Source organism: Adiantum capillus-veneris, chromosome 1 (genome assembly GCF_014529385.1).
Source record: "Adiantum capillus-veneris isolate H3 chromosome 1, ASM1452938v2, whole genome shotgun sequence".
Lineage (NCBI taxonomy): Eukaryota > Viridiplantae > Streptophyta > Polypodiopsida > Polypodiales > Pteridaceae > Adiantum > Adiantum capillus-veneris.
The window spans coordinates 63,046,080-63,073,959 of record NC_140931.1 but is presented as its reverse complement, the minus strand read 5'-3'; the positions used below and the strand labels follow the sequence as shown (position 1 = coordinate 63,073,959).

The 27,880-nt window shown below is 45.9% G+C and overlaps 1 protein-coding gene across 1 annotated transcript in view; it reads right to left on the bottom strand.

Moving 5' to 3' along the window:
- LOC147464896 (glycoside hydrolase family 2 protein) overlaps positions 1–27,880 on the bottom strand; it is a 144,252-nt gene that overhangs the window by 49,446 nt on the left and 66,926 nt on the right. Inside the window, exon 5 of the mRNA XM_086517023.1 lies at positions 18,455–18,503. Coding sequence (XP_086373149.1) covers positions 18,455–18,503 — 49 coding nt within the window. The remainder of the gene's footprint in view (positions 1–18,454; positions 18,504–27,880) is intronic.

Sequence of the window (27,880 nt, the reverse complement as noted above, 5' to 3'; positions counted from 1 at the left end):
GCCCGCCTTCTTACAGAGGTGGGCAAGATCTTGGACGTTTAGTTCCTCGGACGTGGCTACTATCAGATAGAGTTTGAGACCTCCGAGATGGCGTCCAAGGTCATCGCGATGAGCCCCCTGACCATCCGAGCAGTTCGAGCCCACTTTCGACAGTGGAGACACGGTTTTGACCCAGCTTTGGATGTTCTGGTAGAGGAGGCAGACCTTCCCATCTCCGTCTGCTTTCCTGGTTTGAGGAGAGAGTACCTACCACTTTTGTCCAGGATGGGCTCAGAGATTGGGACTGTCCTGGAGACACCTCACACGGCAGCCTCAGTAGTTGCCAAGGTGGCCGGCATTCCCTCAGTACGAGTTCTGGTTAGGGACACCCACACTCTCCCGAAGGTCATACTACTTCCTCGGGTGAGAGGGGGTTGGTTCAGACAGAGCGTGGAGTATTCGGGCCTCCCGAATCATTGATTCATTTGTCAACAAATGGGCCATCTTGCGAAGGCCTGTCCACGGAGGAGACCCCAACCTACTCCATAGGCCCACCAGCCCCAGCCCTCAAGGGCTGGCCAGCAGCAACAGACAGAGCCACAGACTACGCAGACAGAGCCACCCTCCGAGCCTAGGGCTCAAGCGAAGGAGGGCTGGCAAAAGGTTCTTGGTCGACGTCGGCAGAGGCCACCACGCCAGCCTGGCACTCAGAGTGGTCCTCAGGCTCCTGCCCCAGCAGCAGTGGGTTCCCACAGGGAACCATTTCGATCCTCTACAGCAGGACGAGGTCCATGCTCGAGCCTCCAGCTCAGCCTCACCTTCAACATCCCCCCATCGAGTTCCCCCCATCTTCCGCCTCGCCCCCTCATCCTTCTCCCTCTGCCTCTCCATCTCGCCCTCCCTCTCCCCCTTCTCCCCCTGCTCCCTCACCTCCTCCCGCTCCAATCCCGCAACCCTCCTGGGCTACTAGGAGATCTCTTGGCAACGCCTTTGCCACGAGTCGCTTGGCAAGAGGGACAACCTTTCTTGCAACCCCCTCTTCTGGTACAGACATCTCCCTTTGCAGCAGTTCCTCGTGGTCTGACGAGCTTCGACATTTGTCATCGTTGAGATTTCTTTGCCTACGACTTTACACGGTTTCTCGCCAACCCTCACCAGACCTTGAGGGAGCCTGCTTCAGAGTTCATGTGATGTTCCTTGCAACTAGGGGGATAGAGGCCTTGGACTCATCAGTTGGCTTCTCTTTTCCCCTATGCGGCAAGGACCAGGCTGAGTGGACTATAGACTCAGTGTTGGAGTGGCTGCAGACACAGGCCCTAGAGTTCTCTCATCACACGAGGGGTTATAGACTTGCTACAAACTCTTTGGCCATTGGCCAAGTTTGTTGTGACACCTCCAGACGCAGCAGGATGTAGACACATTGTGGTTTACTTTTTTGCTGACACGCAGAACCCGCCATGCTATGTACACATACATGAGGACTCCTGGACAGAGGAGGTTGCTTTACGCACGGCTCGGTCTACTTGGGCTTGGGCTAGACTTAAATCACGCCTATCTCGAGGACGCTCGGATGCGGATTACTCCCCATCCAAGCTTGCCTCGAAGATAGCACGGTTAGCTGCTGCGGCAGCATCAATTCTCTCTCGCTCCCCATGAGGATAGTCTCATGGAATGTACAGGGATTAGATGGGCCCCAGTTTCAACGTCAGAGGGGCCGGCTTCGTCAGGAGCTCCAGCGATGTCTTGTGGGAGGAGAGATTGACCTTCTTATGCTACAGGAGCATCATCTGTGTGAGAGCCGCATTAGACGTTGTGGTCAACTTTTGTGTGGACGATATGGGACTTTGGTCACCTGCATTTGCACCTGGAGGCATCCAGGGTGGGGTATGTATGACTATTGTGGATTCTTTGCAGCATGCCATTGTGGGCAGAGGGATTATTGTGCCAGGCAGGGCTCAGTGGATCACTATGCAGGTTCAAGGTTGTCTCGTGGGCTTCCTGAACATCTATGCGCCAAATGTGGCGAGTGCATGTGCAGAGTTTTGGTCTCAGATTGTTGAGTCTCTGCCGTAGGCAGAGCAATGGTGCATAGGGGGTGACTTCAGCATGTTGGAGGAACCCTCTGACAGGATTGGTGGCAGCCATACTACTGTGCATGGAGTTGAGTTGGCAGCTTTGGAGAGGTTTTGTATGATTGCGGGTTTCAAATGTGTGGCAGCATTCTAGCTCTGTGAGGCTCCCAGACAGCCTTGCCTTCTCTCGTTCGACCGCAAAGTGGGAGGAGTGAATCTATCTCGGATAGATCGCTTCTACACTAGTGACCACTTATGTGACTTGGGTGGGACAGTTGGCATTCTGGTAGGGACTTCCTTTTCGGACCATGCACCAGTGATCCTTACAGTGACTGATAGGCAAAGGAGGGGGAGCACGATGCTACGCATCCCTGAGAGAGTCTTGATGAACTCAGCGCTCAGAGAGCGAGTGGAGGCTCTTTGGACACAGAGCTTAGACATGCAGGATTCTCCTGCTAACAGAGTGGCCTCAGGACTTGCTCAGCTTAGTCGTTTCTTTCTTCAAGAGTCTTCGGCTCACCTGGCTGCAGCAAGAGAGGAGGAGGAGCATCTCCGACAGGGCGTTGCTTCCTGGCAGAGGATGCAGGAGCAGCATCCAAACAGTATTGGTTGGAAGAGCAGTCACAGCAGGCTCGCCAAGAGCTCGTCAGCACAAAGGAGAGGCGCCATAAGTTTGCTTTCCATCGACAAGCATCTCAGTGGACCCAGTTGGGTGACAGAGTGACAGGCGCTTTCTTTGAGGCAGTGGGACCTCGGCATACGCATACCAAGATCAGTCAGTTGAGGAGGCCTAACGAGTCAGTTGCTTCAGAGCCAAAGGACATGCATGCAGTTGCTACTGACTTTTACCGTTAGTTATTGTCCGCAGAGGCCTAGTCAGAGCGTCAGGATGCATGCAGAGAGCAGATATGGGCACAGATGCCTTGTCTTGTGACTGAGGAGATGCGTCAGAGACTTGAGCTGCCTCTACAGCTAGAGGAGCTCCACACGGCTCTTAGTGCACTCCCCCGTGGTAGTAGTCCTGGTGAGGATGGCTTGATTCCCAGCTTTTTCTTGGAGTACTGGCACTTGCTTGGCTCAGATCTCTATAGTGCTTTTCAGTACATCCTGCACACAGGTGAGATGCCTGACAGCATGAGTGAGGGCCTGATTTACCTCATTCCCAAGGAGGGTGGCTCCTTGGATGAGATTCGGCACTGGCGCTCCATCACCATCCTCAACTCAGCCTACAAAATTCTTGCCAAGGCTCTGAGTTTGAGGATTCAGCCACTTCTAGAGAGCCTTATACAGGTGACTTGGACAGGTTTTGTCAAGAAGCGTAGTATCCTTGACAACATCTTTACTTTTCGGGAGGCTGCAGCCCTCGCGCAGCTCCGTGGTGAGGATTTGGTGATTCTTCTTCTCGATTTTGAGAAGGCCTACGACAGAGTTGACTGGGATCTTTTGGAGGGCACTCTATGCAGGATGGGCTTTTTAGATGCTTGGATCAGAGGGGTGTCAGCTTTGTACAGACGGGCACGCAGTCAGGTGCTTTTGTCAGGAGGTAGAGGTGATCGTTTCATGCTCACACGTTCGGTCAGACAGGGCTGCCCTCTTGCCCCCTTCCTCTTTCTGTTCTATACTGAAGCGATGAGCAGGTTTTTGGTTTCACAGCAGGTTGGCTTACGTGGCTTAGCGCTCCCTATTTGGGGAGATGAGCTACTGGACGCTGAGTTTGCAGACGACTCAGCCTTGTACTTGGATGGCCAGGAGGCCAACCTACACAGGGTGAGCAGGCTCTTGAGACTTTCTCTTGTGCATCTAGCGCATTGATCAACTGGAGAAAGACAGTGGCTTTCTCGGTTGGTAGTGCTCCTACGCCCGATTGGATGCCAGGTGAGGGTTTCAGGTGGATTCCCCCAAGGACTGCAGTTCGGTACTTGGGCTGTCAGGTTGGTTTGGACTTGTCTCCCGAGCAGCAGATTGCTCCCCTCCTCCTGTCTATCAGGAGGAAGTTGTTACATTGGAGCTCCGCACGACTTTCTTTGGCAGGCAGAGTTGTAGTCGCCAACCAAGTGTTGTTGGCTACTATGTGGTACATCACTTCTTGTTGGATCTTCTCGAGTTCTTGTATCAGCCAGGTAGAGAGGCTAATCAGGAACTTCCTTTGGTCAGGGCATGACCCTCAAATATCCCGGGCCAAAGTGGCATGGCAGGTCATCACTCTTCCTTGTTCTCAAGGAGGGTTGGGGATCATAGACCCAACATAGAAGAGCAGAGCCCTTCTTGGGAAGTTCATCGTCAGAGGACTTCTTCCAGGTGAGGAGCCTTGGAAGGAGTTCTTACTTCAGCGGCTTAGTGCTAGGGTGCCTCAAGCTGGAGGCCCCTGGCGACCCTCGACTCGATGGATTTTCACAGAGATGCGTAGAGTTTGCTTGAGCAGGAGACTGGAGGACCGCTTCGCTGTGAGTCTACTCCGATCTTGGGAGCAATTGCGGTGAGGCCTGGAGAAGTGTCAGCCTACTTGCACGGAGGAGTGCCTGAGACAGCCCCTTGTTTGGAACCCCATGGTTAGCACTCAGAGAGGCCACTTGGTTGGTAGTCAGCCTCATGTTTCCTGGGGTCCCATGGCAAAGGTTCCAACACGCTCTCTAGGTGACTAGTTATAGTTTTCAAGCTTGTCAGAGGAGCTTCAGGGCATTCAGCTATAGGGCATGAGAGGGGTGCAGAGCATGTGTCAAGACATCTCAGAGGCAGTACCAGCTGAGTGACTCACACCTCTCGAGTCAGCAACGCCCAGATGGATGGGAGTCTTCATGCGACTGGAGGTTCTCATCTCAGTTCGGGCTTGCTCAAAGACTATCCCCTCCCTGTTTTTCGAGCTACAGGGTGAGAGATGCCTACACCGAGTTGCAGTAGAGGCCCCGCAGGTGGCATAGTGTTGTTTTCAGAGGATCCGCGTGGTGGGCATCTGTGGGAGGACTTGTGTCATAGGTTCGGACCCAACAGCTCTTGAGACTGGCCACTGGAGACTGTGGGCTTGGGAGAGCTGTCCACTGGCACGAGTACGGTGGGATCTTGGAGAGTGGCTTTGGAGGGACCCTTCTCCTTTGTAGACCATCCAAGTGTCCCTTTCTTTCAGTACACTGTCCGACTGGGACGTCACTTACTGGCAGCGCAGAGAGAGGCTCGTCCTACTGCAGCACCTCATTGGCAGGAGGAGGGTCTCACAGCTGAGTTCTTGGCAGCTTTTTGGGAGAGGTTGTGGGACTCGAGACAGCCGAAACGAGTCACTTTGTTCCAGTGGCTGGTGCACACAGAGCTACATCAGTTGGGAGCTGGCTTGTACATAGTGGTCTCTCGGCCGCATGTGCAGTTTGTGACCATCTAGTGGAGAGTCAGTGTCACTGTCTTTGGGACTGTCCTTTGGCATAGCAGGTATGGCTTCGTGTCCTTCGGCTGATGCCAGCTCTTTCCACATCTCGGCAGTACACTTGGGGGGCAACTGCTTGGTCCACTCTCACGGGTCCGGCACTTCAATTTGAGCTATCTTCTACCAGCAAGAGGATAGTAATGCAAGGGGGTCGACCTACACTCCAACCTGCTACAGAGCTTACTCCACGGGAGTGGTGCAGTGAGAGGAGTGTTGGGAGCTCATCAGTGGCCTGACACTCTGGTTCATATGGCGGGCCCGCTGCTTCCGCCATAGTAACAGGGAATGGCCGTTTTCAGGTCTTTGTTCCCCGTTCCCATTCCAAGTTCCCGTTCCGAATCCCCGTTCCGTGTTTCAAACGTGAGTACCCGTAACAGGGAATGGCATTTTTTTCGGTGTTCCCGTTCCGGTTTCCCGTTCCTGGTAACTATGGCTTCCGCATCTTCGAGGCTCGCCCAGTACCACCAGCAGAGACTGTTCGGGATCTTTGGCTAGAGCTGATCCATACCCTCAGAGGACAGTTTGAGAGACTCCAAGGCAGTTTCGACCGCATGCGGGAGCGCAGAGAGGCTTTCATTTGACTCTGGCGTCTTGGGCCTTTTTTCACCATGGTCCAGGGTGTGCTCAGATGGCACTACCGACCACCTGTGTGGCTTTTCCCTCCTCCCATCTCTTGATTTAGCCTCATTGTATATATGCTGTTTTTTCATTGGGAGAGTCTCCCCATCAGGATTGTTGTAGCCCTCTCTTGCAGAGGTGGTTGTAGCCCTATGGGCAGTTTCTGTCACCAGGAGGTGTATTTTTCCTGTTGCCTTCCGTAAATAAGTACAAGATATTTTTTTATTTTTTTAAATCTTTTTTTAATTATTTTATTTTATTTTAAACTTGTTTTCCCCGGAACCCTTGAAAAGGTGCAAGTGGACATTGCATGGCAGTGTGAAACGGCTGCGGCCGAATAGGTTTCTCACAGCGGGAGTCTAGGTCGGTCAGTCTAGGACTGGTCGGGCCAGTTAGCACTGAATTCGAGTATGGAAGCCTGTGCGCGCCAAATGAAGTCGGGGCCACTCGGAAAGTCACTTATAACTTTATAAGTCAGTGGGAACTAGAGAATTAACTCAAAAGGGGCAAACTGGACACATGGCGGCTCCTGGTGAAGTTTTCCACTTCCATCAACAAGAGGGGGCGCCCAATTTGAGAAAGGAGGCTGATTTGACTCATAAGTGAGCTACAGTGTGTGTGTGTGTGAGTAGTGGGTGCAGGTCTACAGCTTTAATGGAAAGCTTGCCTTCTCCTTTGTCTCATGTAGCGCGATGATTTGCCCTCGTGCATCTCTCTCTCCCCTTTGGCACATATGGTAATGCCCCACTAGATGGGCTACTCAGTTGAACATGTACAGTTCTGGGGGTTTATGCGCGTTTGCCAAGGCAAGAGCCTTCTGAACAAGAACCGGATTAGCTAATTGCTAATCCCCCACAGGTACGCACAGTTCCATCGCGAGAAATTGCGAGTTCGGAGAGTTTTCTCGCGTGAAAACTCGTCCAATTCACAAGGGAACTGTCCCATTGCGTGCGGGAGCCCTTGGGACACGCGTAGGCGTTTTCGCTCCGCTAAAAACGATCCGAAACAGCGAATTACAGCCTGCTGTGTTTTTCTGCAGGTTTAGGGTTTCGCACCTAAACTGCAAGGGAACACCGTGGCAGCCTCGTGAGAGCCTTGGGATGTGTGTACAAGCTTTTGGGCACCCGGCAGTGAAAAACAGGGAATTACAGCCCGCTGAATTTCTGTGACAGCTCACCAGAAAGCTTCCAGATAGCAAGGGAATCCGTCCTAGACAGGTGCTTTTGACCTACAGGGGTTTTTACCCCGTATGCTACCAAAATCAGGTCGAAAACCTGCGTTTTCAGCCCTCGCCAGGTTTGGACAGCCTTGTGAAAGCTTGTGCGAAGTGGTAGGATCGTCTACCTTAATTTGAATAAAGAAATATCGAAAGGGGCGCCAGTCTTTGGGGCCTACAGGGTGTCGGTCTCGTGTGCGCAGTGACATTCTAGTCGTTGGACGCAACTGTGTTCTCTTCCACTCTCAGTGCTCTGTGTAAAGTTAACAGGTAATTGAAATAGTACCGCCCTCTACGTTGTACAGGCCGGTTATATGGTTCCATCGACGGGATAGTCACTTTTTCTTCAAAAAGTGCAGCGTGGATTGTTGTGGGTGAAAGCAACACAGAGCTTGTCGTTATGGCAAAGAAGAGAGACCAAGTACCTGAAGAGGGAACTTGCTCACATGGCACGGAGAAAGTTCCTTCAACTCTTCAAGAAGAGGACAGGTTGTTTAGAACTCAATTGCGTTGCTGCATGGACATGTTTCAGCAGTTGGCTAACAACCCAAGGATGCAGGAGTTCTTACAGGCTCCGACACAGGGTTTTTAGCCTCCTACAAGGCACAATTGAGCCGTTGCAGGAAAAGGAGATTTCCAATGCGCAGAGGACTCGTGATGCTCGAGGGAAAGCCCATGTGGTTGAGCAACTAGCGGTGTCCAATGATCCAAACCAACTTGCTTTAGCTGGACAGGAACCGTTTGTGAATGGTCAAGGGAGTAATGAACACGCTATGCGTCAAACACTTCCATTACCTAATACTTATCCTGGTTATTCTGGAGGTGGTTCAGTGTTTCAAGCTATGGTTGGACCTTCCACAGGTTATATGCCAGGGAATGTGTTCGGGACAATGCAAACAAGCATGGGTAACCCTATGTACGCGAACATGGGTGTCCAACCAGGTTTTCAGGGTGCCTATGGCCAGTTTCGAGTGCTTGGAACACAATTTGGTATGGCTGGTTTTTCACACCCATACGTACCAAATGCAGATACCACACGTAAAACAGTTGATGCGAGTGCTGGAATGAACAATCATGGAGCACCACTGTTACAGGCACCTGTTTATGATAATGTGGCTCCTTTGAGTCAGCTTAAGGATTACAAGGAAGGTGGGCAGGGAGTGAAGTTTGAAACTTTCAGAGGAACTGAGGATCAATTGAAGGCTTTGACCTTCATACAGCAGTTCGATGCAGCTTATGCTGGAGGAAACTTCACGGAATCTTCAAAGATACGCAAGGCTGCCACTTTCTTGAAAGGGAATGCGCTTCAATGGTGGACCGCATTGTTGAACCGGAGTCAAGCCCCAACAACGTGGGTCCAATTCAAACAGCTTTTTGCGCCTGCATGGTTGACAAACACATTTGAAGTGGATGTGATGACAGAATGGCACGAGTTGAATGCTATACAGTGTGCGAACTTGGAAGAGTACAATAAACAGTTTTGGGCCGCACTGTTGCCAGTCAACTCTTACAGGTTTGTGCCATTGTCAGAACAGATTGAGAAGTACTGTTGCGGATTGCCTAAGAAAATCAGGGACTACTGAGCAAAGACTACTGTCATGAATATGTTTCAGTTGATAGAGAATGCAAGAGTGGCCAGCAATCTGTCGAAGGGAGATTCCGATGGATTTAATAGACACAAGAAAGGGTCCCAGGGCAAACAGTTTTCAGCCAAGGGCAATGTTGCAACAAAGCCTTCTGAGCCTCCCACAAAGAAGCCCTCCACTAAAGAAGGTGATACGTCCAAGAAGCAGTCTAAGCCTTCTTCGGGACGAGGACAAGGACAAAAGAGGCATTTTTCTGGCAAAACTTTTGAAGAACGGAAAGCTCTTAGGGCGGCCAAGAAATGCTACATTTGTGAACAGGAAGGACATTGTGCAAATGAATGCCCACAGAAGAAGTCACAGGATAAGGATGACAAGTCAGACCATAAAGGGAAGAAGCCAAAGCCAAGTGCAGGACTTGTTCCAGATTTGGTTGGAGACCAGCCAAACACAGATGCCACGAAGCTGTGCAAAGCTTGGGGCAAAGTTAGAGACCAGACAGCGCTGGTTTTCTTTGATCCAAGAGCCCGTGCAAATTTCATATCACCAGAATTGGGATCAAAGTTGGGCATTCGTGCAGAGGAGATGGGTATGACAGGGGAAGCAGGTTTGGCATGCCCACGTCATTCAGAGCCTGTTACTCCCATTTTGGGGAAGCTTCGTCTGCACATTCAGAGCTATGTGGATGCGGAACAATTTCATATTATGCCACTTGAGGGCTGTGATGTGTTACTGGGTATCCCATGGTGTTACAGGTTGCATGCTATGGTGGATACTTACAACAAAAAGATTACCCTTGTACATAGAGGAAAGACTCATGTCCTTGATGTAAAGCTTAGAGGCGAGTCTGTTCCAGTTGTTTCTGCTTCTGCTATTTCATCTGTAATAAAGAATCATCTTTCTGCATACTTGATCTTTGCAAAAGAAGTACCTCAAGTTGTATCTAATTTGTCTACCTTAGATAAAGACAGGTCAACTTTTTTGAGTGGTTTCAGTGATTGTTTTTCGGACTCTTTGCCAGGGGAGTTACCTCCTGAGAGACCTGAGGATCATACCATAGATCTTGTGCCAGGTTCTAGTCCACTGAATAGACCACCATACAAGGTTAGTGCAGCCCAGCAGAAAGAGATTATGAGTCAGGTCAACGAGCTTTTAGAGAAGGGGCTGATTCAGCCCAGTTCATCCCCTTTTTGTTCGCCTGTACTCTTAGTGCAAAAGAAGGATGGTTCATGGCGCATGTGCATTGACTATCGCGCCTTGAATAAGAATACCATCAAGAACAGGTTCCCCATACCGAGGATAGATGACATTCTTGATCGGCTTGAGGGAGCGTCATTGTTTACAAGAATAGACCTAAAGAGTGGGTACCATCAGATACGCATTAGGCCAGCAGATGTCCATAAGACTGCGTTCAGGACAACATTTGGTCTCTATGAGTTTCTTGTCATGCCATTTGGTCTCACAAATGCTCCTGCCACGTTTAATAGAATGATGGACAGAATTTTTAGACCACATAGAAACTTCATGGGTACCTTCTTTGATGACATGATTGTCTATTCGAAGTTTGAAGAGGAGCATAGGGATCACTTGACTGCAGTTTTCAATGAGTTACGTACGAACAGGCTACTCATTAATGCGAAGAAGAGTGAATTCTTTTTGCAACAGATTCACTTCCTTGGGCACATTGTTTCGAAGGATGGGGTACGCATGGATCCCGCTAAAGTGGAAGCAATTAGGTCATGGCCAGACTTGAAGTCCGTACATGACATTCGAAGCTTTCTAGGCTTATGTTCCTACTACAGGAGGTTCATCCGAAATTTTGCTGAGATTGCTTCTCCACTCCATGCGGTACAAGGAAAAGGAGTTACTTTCAAGTGGACAGCCAAGGAAATTTTAGCGTTCAAACACTTGAAAGAGAAGCTGACTTCAGATCCGGTAATCATTTTGCCAGATCTTTCAAAACCTTTTGTGGTTCAGTGTGATGCGTGTGGCCATAGTCTTGGTGCAGTTCTAATGCAGAATGGTCGAGTATCGCATATGAGAGTAGAATTCTTTTGAAGACTGAAAGAAACTTGCAAGTCTATGAGAAAGAATTTCTGGCAGTAATTCATGCTCTCACTAGTTGGAAACACTATCTGCTAGGGGCTGATTTTGTTGTCCAAACGGATCATCAAACCTTGCGATATTTTCTCACACAGACGAAGTTGTCTGAGAAGCACATGCGATGGGCAAACATCTTGTCAATGTTCCATTTTCAGATTGTGCATGTGCAAGGGAAAAAGAACGTGGTGGCTGATGCGTTGTCACGAAAGCCCCAAATTTCAGCAGTGTCAATTCCGTACCATTGTGAATTAGACGAAATGAAGACACAATATGCTGAAGATTCAGATTTTGCAAGGATCTATGACCAGCTTGTTGATGGGCAACATCATGAGCACTATATGCTTAAGAATGACTTTCTCATGATGCATGGAAAATTATGCGTTACTAAACAGTTACGGCCAAAGATTTTGATGGAAAGTCATGCTCCACCTTATGCTGGGCATCGTGGAATTGATGCGACAGTGAAAGGGGTTGAGGCATTCTTCTATTGGCCAACTTTGCGTCAAGATGTTGACACATTTGTAAGATCATGCTTAGTATGCCAAAAAGTCAAATTTGACAGACAAAAGCGACCGAGATTGTTGCAGCCATTGCCGATCCCAGATAGGCCATGCGAAAGCATAGCAATGGACTTTATCTTTGATCTTCCAAGGACGCAAATAGGCAATGATGGGATTTGGACTATCATTTGTAGCTTCAGTAAGCAAGCCCATTTCATTCCTGTGAGAAAGAAAATAAAGCCAGAACACATGGTCAAGATATTCATGAGCAATATCTTTAAATATCACGGGATGCCTCAGTCAATTGTCAGTGACAGGGATCCACGTATGACGAGTCTTTTCTGGAAGGCATTGTTTGAGAACATGGACACTACGCTAAAGTTCTCTTCTTCGTTTCATCCGCAAACTGATGGACAGTCAGAAGAGGCAAATTCTACTGTTCTGGACCTCCTCAAATGTTATGTGTCAGAGCACAAGGCAACTTGGGAACACCATCTTCCATTGGTTGAATATGCTTACAATAACACTGTGCATACGTCAACAGGTAAGGCACCATTTGAGATAGTGGAAGGAGGGAACAAAGTCCCGCCCATTTTGCAGACTAAGGACAAGATTTTTGAGGCAGACAAGTATGTGCAAGATATGGATGAAACGTACAGGAAGATAAAGATTTCTCTTGAGAAGACTCAGGCTAAGCAAAAGAAAGTTGTTGATCGTCACCGTCGTGAACTTGTATTTTCACTTGGTGATTGGGTACTTTTGCGCTTTGAAAAGGCCAGGTTAAGGAAAAGGAAAGGCAAGGAACCCTTGTTTCCTAAGCTCAGTATGCTATATTATGGTCCTTTTCAGATTTCAGAAAAGATCAGCGATGTAGCTTACAGGTTAAAGCTACCAGAAGGCTGGAAAATACATAATGCTTTTCATGTTAGCCTTCTAAGACCCTTTGTTGGTGATGTGCCAGAGAATATGCTTGATGAGGAACAACCCGAAGTGGAAGAATTGGATGAAATCCTTGTTCCTGAACAGATATTCGCACATAAAGAAAGAAAGGTTAGAGGAAAGGTTGCAAGAAGCTATTTGGTGAAGTTCAAGAACTATCCATCGTTGGATGCCAAATGGATGGAAGAGTCTGAATTGCTTGATTCACCTCAGCTATTTCAATTGTATCTTGAAGCCTTTCAGATGGAACCCACAGTGACTTGATGTAGTCTTTTCACGAGCAAGGCAAGAGCATGGTTCATGATGCTCAAGAGAGTAGTTAAGAAATTGTATCTACTCTTTCCATACAGAATTTAGCTAGAGAAGTTTGTGCTTCAGAGTACACTAGAAGGCTTCTATGCTTGATATATGTGTCGTAGCGTGGTTGGTGGGATTGTTTAATCGTCCAACGCTACATTTCCGGAAGCATGTATATCTTGGATTCCCATCATAGAATATATGTGATATCAGGAGATACTGCATGTATTATTGGCATGCAAGCGAGGTAGCTTGCAGTATTTCAAGGGTGGGGTGTGTCACCAGGAGGTGTATTTTTCCTGTTGCCTTCCGTAAATAAGTACTAGATATATATTTATTTTTTTTTTTAATTTATTTTTTTTAACTTGTTTTCCTCGGAACCCTTGAAAAGGTGCAAGTGGACATTGCATGGCCAGTGTGAAACGGCTGCGGCCGAATAGGTTTCTCACAGCGGGAGTCTCGGTCGGTCAGTCTGGGACTAGTCGGGCCAGTTAGCACTGAATTCTGATGAGTATGGAAGCCTGTGCGCGCCAAATAAAGTCTGGGCCACTCGGAGAGTCACTTATAACTTTATAAGTCAGTGGGAACTAGAGAATTAACTCAAAAGGGGCAAACTGGACACATGGCGGCTCCTGGTGAAGTTTTCCACTTCCATCAACAAGAGGGGGCGCCCAATTTGAGAAAGGAGGCTGATTTGACTCATAAGTGAGCTACAGTGTGTGTGTGTGTGAGTAGTGGGTGCAGGTCTACAGCTTTAATGGAAAGCTTGCCTTCTCCTTTGTCTCATGTAGCGCGATGATTTGCCCTCGTGCATCTCTCTCTCCCCTTTGGCACATATGGTAATGCCCCACTAGATGGGCTACTCAGTTGAACATGTACAGTTCTGGGGGTTTATGCGCGTTTGCCAAGGCAAGAGCCTTCTGAACAAGAACCGGATTAGCTAATTGCTAATCCCCCACAGGTACGCACAGTTCCATCGCGAGAAATTGCGAGTTCGGAGAGTTTTCTCGCGTGAAAACTCGTCCAATTCACAAGGGAATTGTCCCATTGTGTGCGGGAGCCCTTGGGACACGCGTAGGCGTGTTCGCTCCGTTAAAAACGATCCGAAACAGCGAATTACAGCCTGCTGTGTTTTTCTGCAGGTTTAGGGTTTCGCCCTATACTACAAGGGAACACCGGGGGAGCCTCGTGAGAGCCTTGGGATGCGTGTACAGGCTTTTGGGCACCCGGCAGTGAAAAACAGGGAATTACAGCCCGCTGAATTTCTGTGACAGCTCACCAGAAAGCTTCCAGATAGCAAGGGAATCCGTCCTAGACAGGTGCTTTTGACCTACAGGGGTTTTTACCCCGTATGCTACCAAAATCAGGTCGAAAACCTGCGTTTTCAGCCCTCGCCAGGTTTGGACAGCCTTGTGAAAGCTTGTGCGAAGTGGTAGGATCGTCTACCTTAATTTGAATAAAGAAATACCGAAAGGGGCGCCAGTCTTTGGGGCCTACAGGGTGTCGGTCTCGTGTGCGCTGTGACATTCTAGTCGCTGGACGCAACTGTGTTCTCTTCCATTTTCAGTGCTCTGTGAAAAGTTAACAGGTAATTGAAATAGTACCGCCCTCTACGTAGTACAGGCCGGTTATAGTTTCATTAACTAATAGAAGGATCTTTTTCTCGGAAAAAAAAATACTTCTATGGGTTTTCCTCGCTTTGAGGTTTCCCATTTGTAATTCAATCTGACATCACAAAAAAGAAAGAAGTGTGTGTGTGTGTGTGTGTGTGTGTGTGTGTGTGTGTGTGTGTGTTGAGTTGACAGGTCGATTGTACTGTTAGAGCTCATGTGCGTCGAAGCTCCGATCCGAAGAGCGAGCGTACCCTCCTAGATCAACGCTTCTACAAGCTCTTAATCTGTGCGCGCGTGCGCGCGTAAGGGATTTGGGTGTGTGGTAAATCCTTCTGTCACTCGTCTGTCGCGCAACTCTGTTCTCCACAACATCTACCCTGTGCAGGCCTTTTCAGCACGCCACTGGTTGAAGTTTGATTTCGCCTGCACGCAGTCCTTCTGTCGTCTTGCGTGAGCGAGAGAGGTGTGAGTGTTTCTGTACAGCCAGCCTGTGTGTGTCTGTTTGTGTCAATAGCAGTCACATATCAAAACCCCAAAAAAAAGTGTGTGTGTGTGATGTCTTAGTCATGCAGGTTGACATTGAAAAGGCATTTGATATTGTTCTTTGGGATTATATTGCGGATACCATGCAACACTTGGGATTTGGGCCTAGGCTATCCCATGTCGCGTTTTTCTTGTATGCACACAGCACTTCTGCAGGCTTGCGGGATGGATCTCTTACAGAATCTTGGCCTTTGGGATGGTCGGTAAGACAGAGATGCCCTCTGAGTGCTTTGCTTTATGCGATCGCTACTCACCCCTTGTTTATGTATTTGGATTCCTTGACTTCAACTAGTAGGCTTCATGGCCTAACTTTACCTTTTGGACGGCAGTTTGCTGGTCAGGCCTATGCAGATGACTCTTTGTTTATGCCTCGCAATCACTGTGATGATGTACAACAAATTATGCATACTCTTCACTTGTTTGGATTGGCAGCAGGTCTCAAAGTTAACTTTTGTAAATCCAAGCTATTGCCTCTGAAAGAGTGTGACTGGCATAAGATATTGTGGCTTGGGCAGATTGTTTCTCCACATGTTCTGGTTCGCCATTTGGGTTATCCACTGGGTTGGAATGTATCGGCTATGTAGAAACTGGATTGGGTGCTCCAACGTCTGCATTCCAAGTTAAAATATTGGAAGTTGTCTGCGTGGCCACTTTATGTGCGTCTCAGGATTGTCCAATGCATCCTTGTGGCTTATGTGCAGTTTTACTTGCCTTTGTTATCCTGGCCTTGGTTGCGCTTGCAGTCCCTCATGTCCAATATTTTAGAGCATTTTTGGCAAACCAAGAGGGACTTCGGCTTCTATCTTTGGACAAGCTCTGTTCTCCCAAGCCGCTTGGAGGGTTAAATATTTTGGACTTGCAACGTCAACTTTTGGCTCGGAAAGTTATGTTGTTGCCAATTTTGGTAGAGCAATAGCAACCCTGGGCTCTCATGGTCACACATTTGTGTACGCACATTGTCACCCCATCTTTCGATCATTGGAAACTGACTTATTGGGATGTTGTTTTTGGGAAGCTTGAAGGACACATTCCTGGATGTCCCTTTACTTCTTCTCTCATTGTTGATTGGAAGTCACTTCGCATTTGGCTTGGGTAACTCTCTATGTTTGGAGAGTCTGCATTGGAGCAGAGCCTTCGCTTCGACTTTGGTTCAACGGTCTCTTCGCCACGCATATTTTCTTTCCCAAAAAGGAATCTGTCCGGTGCATCAGGTGCTTGATGACACGGGTTATGTTCTTTCGTTCGCTGATGCAATGTCCCGCTTTCGGTTGGGTCCTTACTATTCTCCTCTCTAGCGGGAAATTCAAAGGATGCTTGCTGATCACTCACCCATTCCTCCTTTGGATGTGGACTCTCGCTTGTCTGATTGGAATGTGGCTAGTACTAGATTGGAGTGGATCTCAGCTGGCAGTGTATATGCCATCCTTGTATGGATTGTGCATCATGGTAATCAGTTGTGGTTGCTTTCCGAGTCATCCTTGTGGTGGCAACACACATTGTCTCGCATTTGGCAAAGTCATCTACCTTTGAAGGAACGTGTTTTCTTGTGGCGTTGCTTGGTGGGACCTCTACCTGTTGGCAGTGTGTTACATGCTCGGCATATTGCGCCTTCCCGCTGCCCCAGATGCCTTGAAGCGGAGGAGACCGTGCCACACTTACTGTGGTGTTGTCGCCACTCCAGAGCCTTCATTCGGCAAGTGTTGGCTGCTCTTCAGCTGTGTTTTCCTTCAGGCTCTTTTCACAGACGTTTTTGGCTTTTTGGGGTGCTCTAGTCACCGCAATCTCAGTTTGCGGTGTTCTTCACCTAGGTCAGATTTTGGACTATGTGGGCCATCTGGCACCATAGGAACTCCTTAATGTTCCAAGGCACTTATGTTGACCCCTTTCCCTATTTCAAATTATCTCTTGGTCAATCGCTGCATTTTGCTTATGACGCTGGAGACATCACTCTTGATACCTACAGGATTTACTTGACTGTTTCTAGCCTTCGGAGCCTCATAGTGCTCCGCTTTTTGTATCCCTTTCTTTTCGTCAGTTTTCCTCGCTTTGAGGTTTCCCACTTGTAAATTAATCAAAGCAGACTTACAAAAAAAGTGTGTGTGTGTGTGTGTGTCTCAATTCCGTAGCATCTGACACCAGAAGCAGAGACAGCAACCAGATAATTGGGAAGGACAAAGGCTCCTCCAGAATCTTGAAATACTTCAAAAAACAAAAGATCGAATGCAAAGAAAGCAAGAAGGATAAAGGCAAAGAGGGTTGAGGCAGATAAAGGAGGCTCCTTGGATGACACATGTCTATAAGTGTACTAATCTCCCTTCTACCGTCCCACCTCCGGACATCTTCTCTACTTCATCACCTACTTCTCAAGAGCCTGATGGAGTTCCAGCTGATTGTATTCCATCTTATCATATTGAAAGCAATGAGATTCTTCTAGCTGTGTTGATGACACAGTATGAGGAGAATTTGAGAATATGTCTTCGTCCCATGAGACTGGATAGGGTACTCGGTGAGTTAATGGAGTAGAGCTCTCATGGGTTGTTTCTGACGGTGCTAGCTCGGTGTACTCACTTCCCCTCATATCTTCATGTCGTAACAGATCCTGTGATCCTTGATGGCAAGGACTGTGTTGCTTGGGTTCATTTCCTGGATGGCTTGTAAGCTGAACACACTGTTGCAGGTTATCCAGAGACACCTTGGAAGCAGAGCCACAGATTTCTGTGTCATCTACTAGAGGCACACTCACAGTGTATTTCATTGGAACTCCAAAAAATTAGCATAACTTGGCTTCTAAGAACTGCACTCAACACGGGTAAAATCAAGTCTTTGGACATGGCTCTAGCGGTTCGAAGTGTAGCCGAGAACAACTCGCAGAACAATTTGAATGCTCAGCTGAGATGAAAAGAAAGTACATAATCTACCCTCATTTGTCAATACTCAGGCCATAAGAAACTGAGAACACAGCCTCTTGAGTTTTTTGGATTAAAAAACTTAGGTTCTCAAAACTCAGGTTCTTGGATTAAACAAGACACAATGTGCAGTCCCTCCGGCAGGTGAGAATGTTCTCTCTCAACGCTATCCGTAGAAGATACTCATAGTGCAGGTTCGTGAGAAACACAACATATATGTCAGAAATTGTTGTTTTGAGTTCAGATGTATGACAAGGACACACTTGTTCTCAACCCGACGTACAGTTGCGATGGCTGAGAAAGTAAGGCAAGCTCATGCAAATAACAGGCCAGCTAAGTGACGACACAGATGAGCAAGCCCCAGGTTCCACGATGGGATGAAAGGCAGAAGAACCACTCCCTTCTGCCAAGGCTTGGGGAGAGCAGGGTGAGACACAACCTGTAAGAGGGTGAAACACAGCTCGCAAAAAGGCCATCATCTTAACCTTGATAGTGATTCAATGCGTGCGCAAACGGAGCACAAGAAGGGACCAGGGCTGCAAGGGAGGAAGGCCAGACAAGATGGGAATCAGCCTAATTTCATCATGAGTGACCAATTGGCAGCTTAGGGAGGCACGGCCCGTGAGACATGACTACAACTGTGTAACACAAAGCATTAAAATTGAAAGCTTACCCCAGTTGTGTAAACTGAAACCTCGTCCCAAATTCCTGTATTTCTGTCCCTGCAAACAAACAATACACATGTTAATACAAGTACTTAGATTTTATAAAGAGATTGTCAGCAACCTCAAGGGATCGCCAGGTTGCAAAAAAATATGCACAAGCAGATCTTCACTTTGGATACAGAATGTAGCCTGGATTTGGTTCCTAAGAAAAACACGTTGTTAGGAGTTTTTTGAAAGAAGTGATTGCGCATATGTACATACACATACATGGTGCATTGAATAAAGAATTGCCCATTGTCCAGAGCCAAGTGGTTACGTGGAGCCCACGTGTGTACAGATAGGACAGCGTGTACATAGTACATCGATTTTCATTATCACTAGTATTAGTGTGTTTTTCTATAATAATGAGCATTTGGTAGAGAGTAAAACTTCTCGAGGAAGTGTGTATATTATCCCAAAAGTGTGTGTCGGGTGATTATAGAGGCGTTGTGTGTGTTTCCATCCCGCTCACAACGTCATACAGGTGTCATGTCAATTACAAGTTGCGCACAACGTACCGCATCCATGCACTATCTTGTATAAAGCGTAAATCAACATGTCACCAAGCTACTCAAACTGATCTTACACATAACATAGTTACAGGGAATGGCTACTTTTAGGTCTCCGTTCCCCGTTCCCATCTCAAATTCCCGTTCCGGATGCCCGTTCCGTGTTTCAAACGTGAGTATCCGAAACAAGGAATGGCATTTTATGCATGTTGCCGTTCCCCGTTCCCCGTTCCGATTTCGCGTCCCGGGTAACTACGACACATAATCCTTAAGAAACAGCAAAGTAAGCAAACTTCATTAAGGTTCAGAGGAATATAGTCAAGTTGATCACAACCTTCTCCTCTATTTCACACACATATGGATGGCAGAACGCTTCCATCTGTCTATCTATGTTAAAATGAATTACTTTCATACATCTACAACGTTTGGTTCATTATCTCAAGTTATCACAATTACACACATCTGTATTGGTAGATCCATGGGGTACGACTTGGTCTTCCCACTAGAAGCAATTATTTATCATCATTGTAGTCGAAATACTATCTCAAGAAACTCGAGACAAGGAAGTGATGGACAAATGTAGAAGAAAGCTGCAGCAAAAACAAGCCAACAGAAGATAGCATTTAGGAGGCCGAAGATCTCCAATATCAACCTTCATCTCTACCACATGGCTGATTGCATCAAAGCTAACCAAAGGAAACCGCTCGTGAAGAGAGATGCACCACCAAATCTTGCGCAAAAATCTTCAAAGAAGGAAGAAAAGTGGATGGCTAAAGAGTGAAAAGCAACGCGTCTTAGTCAACTTGGAATCAATGTGGAGCCAAAGGTTGAATTGAAAGTTGTAGAGCAACCAAGGGTCCTCATCAAAGAGCCAAGTTATGATCAATAAGCTTCTCATGGCAAGGTTGTAAGGTACGTAGTATTCGGTACGTGTTCGGTACGTACTGTACGTTGTACCGTATGGATTGGGCCATAAGGTACGTAAAATTCGTAGTATATTTTTTAAAAGCTAAAAATACAAAGAATTTCAAATTTATATACAACCTATCTAGTTTAAAAACACTGCACAATACTTAAACATAGCCACAACTTTCAAAAAACACTTAAAATCACCCCACAAGTTAAGTAACCGCTAGATAACTCTGCAACACAATTAACGCACACTTCCAAGTTGAATACAAAACTTACAATCTTTCGCGAGGTCAGGACTCTAGAGTGCCTCCTTGCAGACTCCAAACACAAAGAGAGGAAGGGAGGGAGGGAGAAAGAACCTTATCGGTGGCGGCAAATCCTTCCTTGGTCTCTGTGCAGAGACTCTGTTCTACTCTCTGATTCTCTGTTGTGATAATAACCAGTATAGGATAGGTGGACTTATTAAAGGCCTCGCCCACCTAATCCGACCACGGGGAATAGGCACTGTTGGCGATTTTTTTTTTCCAGAGGTTTATTTTTTCAGAGGGTTTTTTTTTTTTTTTTTTTGGTGGGTACGTACGGAATCGTACGGTGCGTACGGATACTGTACGGACGTACCGTACGGTACGGAACCATACCGTACGTACGTACGGAAACAACCTTGTCTCATGGTGTGAATGGTTTTTGCTACGAGATGCAAGAGGTGGTAGGTCTTATGAAGAATCTTAGTATACATATGATGGGAGGTGGAAGAGGACAAAGCTATAGATATGGTCGTGGCTATGGAAGCAGTGAGGGGTTTACAGGTGACAGAGGAAGAGGCATGGCTAGAAAAGGGGATATATTTCAATGTTACAATTGTGGTGAATAGGTCGTAAAATCCCACAATGTGACAAGCCAAAGAGAATGGGTGGTGATATGTTTCCTAAGTGAGTGACTTAGTAGAGTCATACATTGCAATGATAGATCATGGGTCAAAAATTAACCTCAAGTCAAAGAGTATATATCAAAAAGACAAATGGCCAATTGATATAAATCATGGATGGATGATTTGTGCAGCAAACAACTCATCAGGGGAGCTATATCAAGCTTGTCCGAATGTAACGGTGATTATAGGGGATGTGAAAGATGACAAAAATTCCTTTGTCCAAAAGATGTCTACATTCCCATCTTATCCTTGGGTAGCCATACATCACTACTTCTCGCATGGACACAAAGGTGATGGACGATGGATCAGCTTATGCTAGGATAAGGAGTAGGGATGAGAAGCATGCGGTCCAATTCCTTATTGTTTGTATGAACCATGAAAGGAACCGTGAAAGTCTTAGAGAGCAACCCTTGGCAAAGATAAATAAAGAATTCAAGGCCTACAAGGATATGAGGAGTTTTGGCCATGTACCATTGTAGAGGGGGATTGCAGTGATACAAGAAGAGAAAAGTTCGCGCATGATGTATATGCAAAGGAGATGTTTTCTACACGTTTTGTAGGATTAACAAACTATGAATCTATCTCTTTCACAAAGTGTGAGGACTTGAAGCGGGGTAAACGGTAAAATGTAAATAGTGTACAGAAAGGCTTAAGGAACAATGGTTTGTTAGAAGATGATGAATGCATTACAGGAGTGTTTGATGAGTTTTCATTTGTGGATACCATGCAAGACTTGAAGTCTTTAGTGGATTGCAATTTGTATGTGAGGAATGAGCTTGTGAAACTAAACTCTATAGAAATGTACAAAGTCATTGGGGATTTCACACAAAATCAAGGTATTGATGTATGAGTGGAGACAAAGTATAAGTCTGTTGCAAATCAAGCAAAACCGGTTGCATTATCCCTACCAAAAGACTACAAGGATAAGATGGAGAGAGCTGCTTTGCAACCTAGTCTTTGTGACCAAGTAAGATTGGTACAAGTTTGCGCATGATTCATTGAAGGAGTTAAAGGTTGGTTGCAAGAATAGTTTGACAAAATCTGAAAAGATATGCTTTGAAGAGATGCTTGCCAAACATGAAAAGGCTTTATCATTTGAACCACATGAGATAGGGTGTGTTGATCCTTCCATTGTTGCTCCTATGGTAATCTTCACTATCCCTCAAGTACCTTGGAGCTTGCGGCCTATTCCAGATCCAAGGGTCATTTGCCAAAACCATTGAGTTGCTTAGTGAAAAGATCAACATGGGTATTTTGGAGCCTTCTGGCGCTCCATATTCAAACATGTGATTCACATTTCCAAAGAAAAATGGTTCTTTACGCTTTATCTAGGATATGCACCCTGTGAACAAGGTTACAATTAGAGATGTTGGTATAAGGCCAATTGTAGATGAGTTTACAGAGGCATTCGTAGGAAGGGCAATATATTCTTTAAGGGATTTGTACTCAAGGTATGATCAATTCCAACTAGCAATGGAAAGCAAGGACTTGACTACCATGAGGACACCTTTGGGTTTGGTAAGGATGTGCACCTTACCTCAGGGAGCAACTAATTCAATTGCACATATGATGAATATGAAAAAAGTCTTATGTAACTTCATACATCAAACAACGATGCCCTTTCTTGATGATGTGTCAATCAAAGGGTGTGATGTAAGCGATATAGATGTGGCTACGGACTCGAGGCAATGCCGCAAGTATGTGGAAAATCATAGCAATGATTGTGATAAGATCTTGTCAAGGTTGAAAGAAGTGAACCTTTCCTTGTCTGGGCAAAAGTCAGTGTTTGGTGTGAATGAAGTTCTTATTGTAGGGCATATGTGCAGACCATATGGTAAAAGACCTTGCCCGGCAGAGATTGATGTAATCCAAAGAATGAAAGAGACATGTATTAATGTGAATGAGGTTCGAAGGTTCTTGGATACATGTGTGTTTTATGTTATCCGGATTCCACATTATGCGCATGTAGCAGAACCTTCGTATCAACTCTTGAGAAAGAACCAAAAATTTCAATGGGAATAAATGCATACACATGCAATGAGGAAATTAAAGAAGTTATTGCTTTATGTCTCCAACTTGGAAAGCAAACTATGAATGTGGAAGACATGTGATTGTGAAAGTGGATACTAGCCCCACAAGAATTGGATGGGTGATTGGGCAAGATGATGACGATGGCAAGCAGTATGTGGTGAGAGTTGGAGCAAGGTCCTAAGTGCTCGTCAATGCAATTATCCACAAGTAAAAAGGGAATTATGGGGAGCAATCACAGCACTGACATGTGATAAAGTGTATCTAATAGGAGCAAATAAAATGGTGGAGACTAATTGTCTACCCCTTCTTGGAATGATCACAAGCTGCTCAACTCCTAACATTGCTATGTTGAGATGGATTGCCTATTTTAAGTCCTTAAATCTAGAATTTAAGTATATTGTGGGTAATTGTAGATATGCTTTCTAGAGCAAGGTATGAAAATGAAGAAGAAATGGTTGTCGAGGGTGATGATGTAGGCACGAGGTTTCATAGTAGCTCGCATTTGCCTATCAAATGCACTTGAGTCATTTACAGAGGACCTATATCAAGGTGATTGGTTGCTCATTGGACGCTATTTGAGCACTTTGACAAGGCAAGAAGGATAGACTGATCAAGATTCAAAAATTTCAGAAAAGCCTATGGATACTTTATGAAAGATGGGTACTTGTGGAAGCATCCAAAACAAAGAAATGGAATTCCGTTGAGAGTTGTGAATCATAAGGACACTCAAAAGGAGCTTATCAAAAAGTTTCGAGAGTCTTTATGCTAGACACAGAGGTGTATGGGCCACCTTTACTAAAATGAAAGAGAGGTATTGGTGGAAAAGCATGTATAGACATGTATCTCACTTTGTGGAGTCTTGTGAAACCTATCAAATGTATTCAAATGTGCGTCATCGTGATGGATTGCACCCTACTTACCCATTGGCCATGCACTATAAGTGGGTAGTAGATCTCGTTACAATGACATTGGGCTTATGGAAAATAAGATACATAGTGCTTGCACGAAAATACTTAACCAACCAAGTTGAAGGTCATGCTTTAAGAAAAAAAAGCATGGAAGGGATATGCAAGTCTAGGTTGTGCATTCAGCTTGCTCTCGCTACTACTTACAATCCACAAGGTAATGGTAAATCAGAGCGTGGAAATCCTCCTATCATTAAAGCTTTGACTAAGGCCTGCAAAGGTAAACTCGGAGAGTGGCCTAGATTATTGTCTTATGCTTTATGGGCTCATCGTACAACTCATAGCTCAGCTACTAATTAAATGCCTTTTGAGTTGATGTACGGTCAAAAACTTGTAACGCCAATTGAGGATGTAATTCCCACATGGATTGTATTGCCGTGGGAGGATGGAATGAGTAGGAAAGACCTTGCTTTGCGCTTACAAAAATTAGAAAGAAGGCCTTAAGATATTGAGATTGCAATAGCACGATAGAAAGATGCAAGGTTAAAGAATAAAGACAGTTTGACAAAAGACATAGGCTCAGACTTAAAGCTAAGGTGATTGGGTGTTGGTGTATGACAGTAATCTTGACAACAAACATTCAACAATAAGAAAGCTTTCAAAAAGACGGTTTGGTCCTTATGTGGTTAAGCATGAGTTGGATGGGACAGAAATGCAACTTACGCTTTGCATGAGTTGGATGGGACAGAAATGAAGATTCCCATTGTAGGGAAAAGGATCAAGTTGTTCAAAATAAGAGCTAACAGAGATCCCTTTGACGCACGAAAAAGTCAAAATGAGGATCATGATGAAAATGCTACGGATGCCGATGGCGGAAGAGACGATAATGCACTAGACTTCATTGAAGATGAAAATGAGATTGACATGTATGTTGACTTGAATGAGGATTGAACTTGCGAAAAGATACGTGCGGCACATGCCGGAGGATGTGCGGGTTAAGAGGGAGTGGATATCGTGCCATGGCACGTGCATAATGTGAAACTACAATATCTACATACGCTTGATGCTTTTGATACATGGGACCAAATGCTATAATGTACATCGTGTGATATATTCGAAAACAGATACCACGGTCGTAGCCATGTGCATACCTTATTGGGGAGGGGAGGCCTTCGACGTGGCACTATAGCATGTTTTCTCTTGATAATATACGCATAATTTGCTTTAGAAATGTACAAATGTCAAATGTTTCCAGGTGGCACGCTTATTTTGCATACCAAAGTTCAATGCTGGCGATCTTGGCCAAAAATAGCAGGTTTCATGTGCGGCCGTAAAAGATGTGTACAGAGTGCTTTCCAAGTGAGAAAAAGAGGTTCAACATGATAATTAAGCCCAACGGGATTTTTCCACAAATTTAGGGAATTCTCCCAGCTCGTTTGGGCATTTTTGGGCTAGAAATGGATAAAAATTGTTAGGTGCAGCGGAATGAATGTTGTTTTTCCTCAAGATTAGTGATCTTTATTGCTAAAGGTTCCTTTTAGTTCTTAGGGAAAGAGAGAGCTTTCCGTCTTATGGAGAGTGTTGTGATCACGAACAAAGTGAGTGGATATTCTGCGTGCAAGTGAATGAGACTGAGAGAAGGAGAGAGAAGAGATACGACACCCGAGAGGTTGTAAAACCCTCCTTCAAAGACCCCACTCTCGTCGGTGAGAATGGTCTACTTGATTGCACAAAGGTGTACAATGCAAATGCAATGGACTGATGCAATGGGACTATGCCAATGACGACGACGACTTAGGCTGAAATCTGTGATCTTCTATAGGCTGAAATTCTTGGACTGTTTGGGGGCTGAATTGGACTGTTTTCTTGCTGTACTTATGGCTGAAAATGATCAAGTTGTCGGGGGTCTTGCTGATGGTAAAAACGCTGAAGACTTGTACCTAGCAGGCTGCGTTTTTAGGGACTGTTGTACCTGCTGAAAACGCTACAACAACAGGCCTATTCAAGGCTGAAAAACGCTGCAAGGGCAGCAGTCCTAGCGTTAGTGGTTGCTGACAAAAACGCTGAAGGACAGGGACAAAAATGCCAACATAAAGAAAATGATGGCCATGTCTGCAAGATGGATGAAACGCCAGGGGATAAGACCTGATGGCGATGCTGGATCTAGGAAAAACGCCAAGGATGAGGTGAGAGGTATGGCAAGGCTACGTGCTGAGGGGGGGTACTGCTCAGAAGTTGCATGTTGAGCGGGAAGCTCCTGCTGTCTCTTCTGCCAAAAAGTGCTAACTTGGGTTTGCTTATATATTAACTTAGCAAAATTGCCCTACCTACTTTTGTTGGGAAGTCACTTAAAAATAATAAGTGAAAATAACCAAAAATAGGAAAATAGGCTAAATGCATTGGAAAATTCCCCTAACTGATCCTAATGGATTCTGATGGGAATTCCGATGATCATGTTGTGTGCAACCGGAGGATATGCATCTATACTAAGTGACTAAGCATGCACGGTCTACGAATAGACTCACAAAAGTGCCAGATCACTGCTAATCTAGACTGACTAAAATGATTGAACCCTACTGTGGTGTAGCTTGTCCACGAACACATAGGGTTGGGATGTGTCACGTGACATCCCCTCCTTTTCAAAGTGAGGTACTGGTACCGACATGTATGGCGTCGAGGGAGATCGCCAACAGCATCCAAAATCCTGGAAGGGACTCTTCGCCGGCCCACTCCGATGTGTGGGTCGTGCGGTACTTGAACTTCATAAAGGTCTGCAACGCTTGCTATTTTGGGCCGCCCGAAAGCGACACAAAGTCTTCAGTGGCTCCTTTGATGCTTCAACTTCGTCTAGAGTCCTGCTTCTTTCGTCTTCAAGAATCTCCATGGCTGAAAATTCCAGAAACCATCTCCAACACAAAACCATGAACATACCCATTCCATGTAAAGTGAAGGAAAAAAATCTTTTCTTCTCTAAAGACTGTGTATGCAATGTAGATGAACATAGAGACGGAGTGACAACCCGTTCATCAAACACATGCAAACAATGCGTTCGAATCTTTTTTGTTTCATCGAAATCAATCAACTGTGGCAAATCACAATGGAAATGCCCATGCTTGGTGCTCAAACTATCATGTGCTCGTTCGGAAACTGTGTCATGCCAAGGAAGATACATGCAATGCGACTTCCTTACATACATCCGCATACATTCGTGCTCATCCATGAGAGAAACGTGCTCAACATACAATATGTCATGCCTAGGAAAAGGGATCACATAACGATGCTGACCAAAATACAGGAAACCTTCACGAATGAAACACTCGAACAATGCGTGCGTATCAATCATGCGAACACATAATACTTCCTGTGATGGTTCTTTGGACCAAGGCTCGAGAGCCAAGATCGGTTCATCTTGAATGATCGAATCGTCCTGTGGGGGTTCTGTGGACCTCGACTCGAAAGCCAAGATCGGATCTTCGTGATTGATCGAATCTATAACGAGGTTAGCTTCGCTAGATAAAGCATCCACTAACACATCATCCTTGTGAACAATCACATCATCTTCATGCAATTCATCATGCTTGTGAGAAATCACATCTTGATCATGCAAATCATCATGCTTATCATTGTCCTCCAAATCATCATGCTTATCATTGTCATTCAAATCATCATGCAAATCATTATCATTCAATTCATCATGCTTCTCATCATCATGCAAATCATTGTGCTTATCATTGTCGTTCAAAACATCATCATGCTTCATACAATCATGCAAATCCTGTGTATCATGCGATGGAGAAGAAGAGACTGAGAGAGTCTCCTTTTCCCGAATCTCTTGCATCGGTGCCTGCACTTGAGAAAAGAGTCGCAACATCTTTTGCAGTCGTGCTTTGTTCTCGCGATAAAATTCTGCTTGTCTTGCTTGGCTCTGTGCTTGTCTGCGTTCCATTTCTGCTTGTCTTTCTTTGAATTCATGATCCAATTTGGCTTGTCGTTCTTTGGCTTCCAAGCGTGCTTGCTCATGCTCAGGCGCTATGGCTGCCATTCTTGCGGCATTTCTTACTTTGCGTTGTAAATTCTGTTCCATAAACAACAGCTCCAACTCCTCCGTTG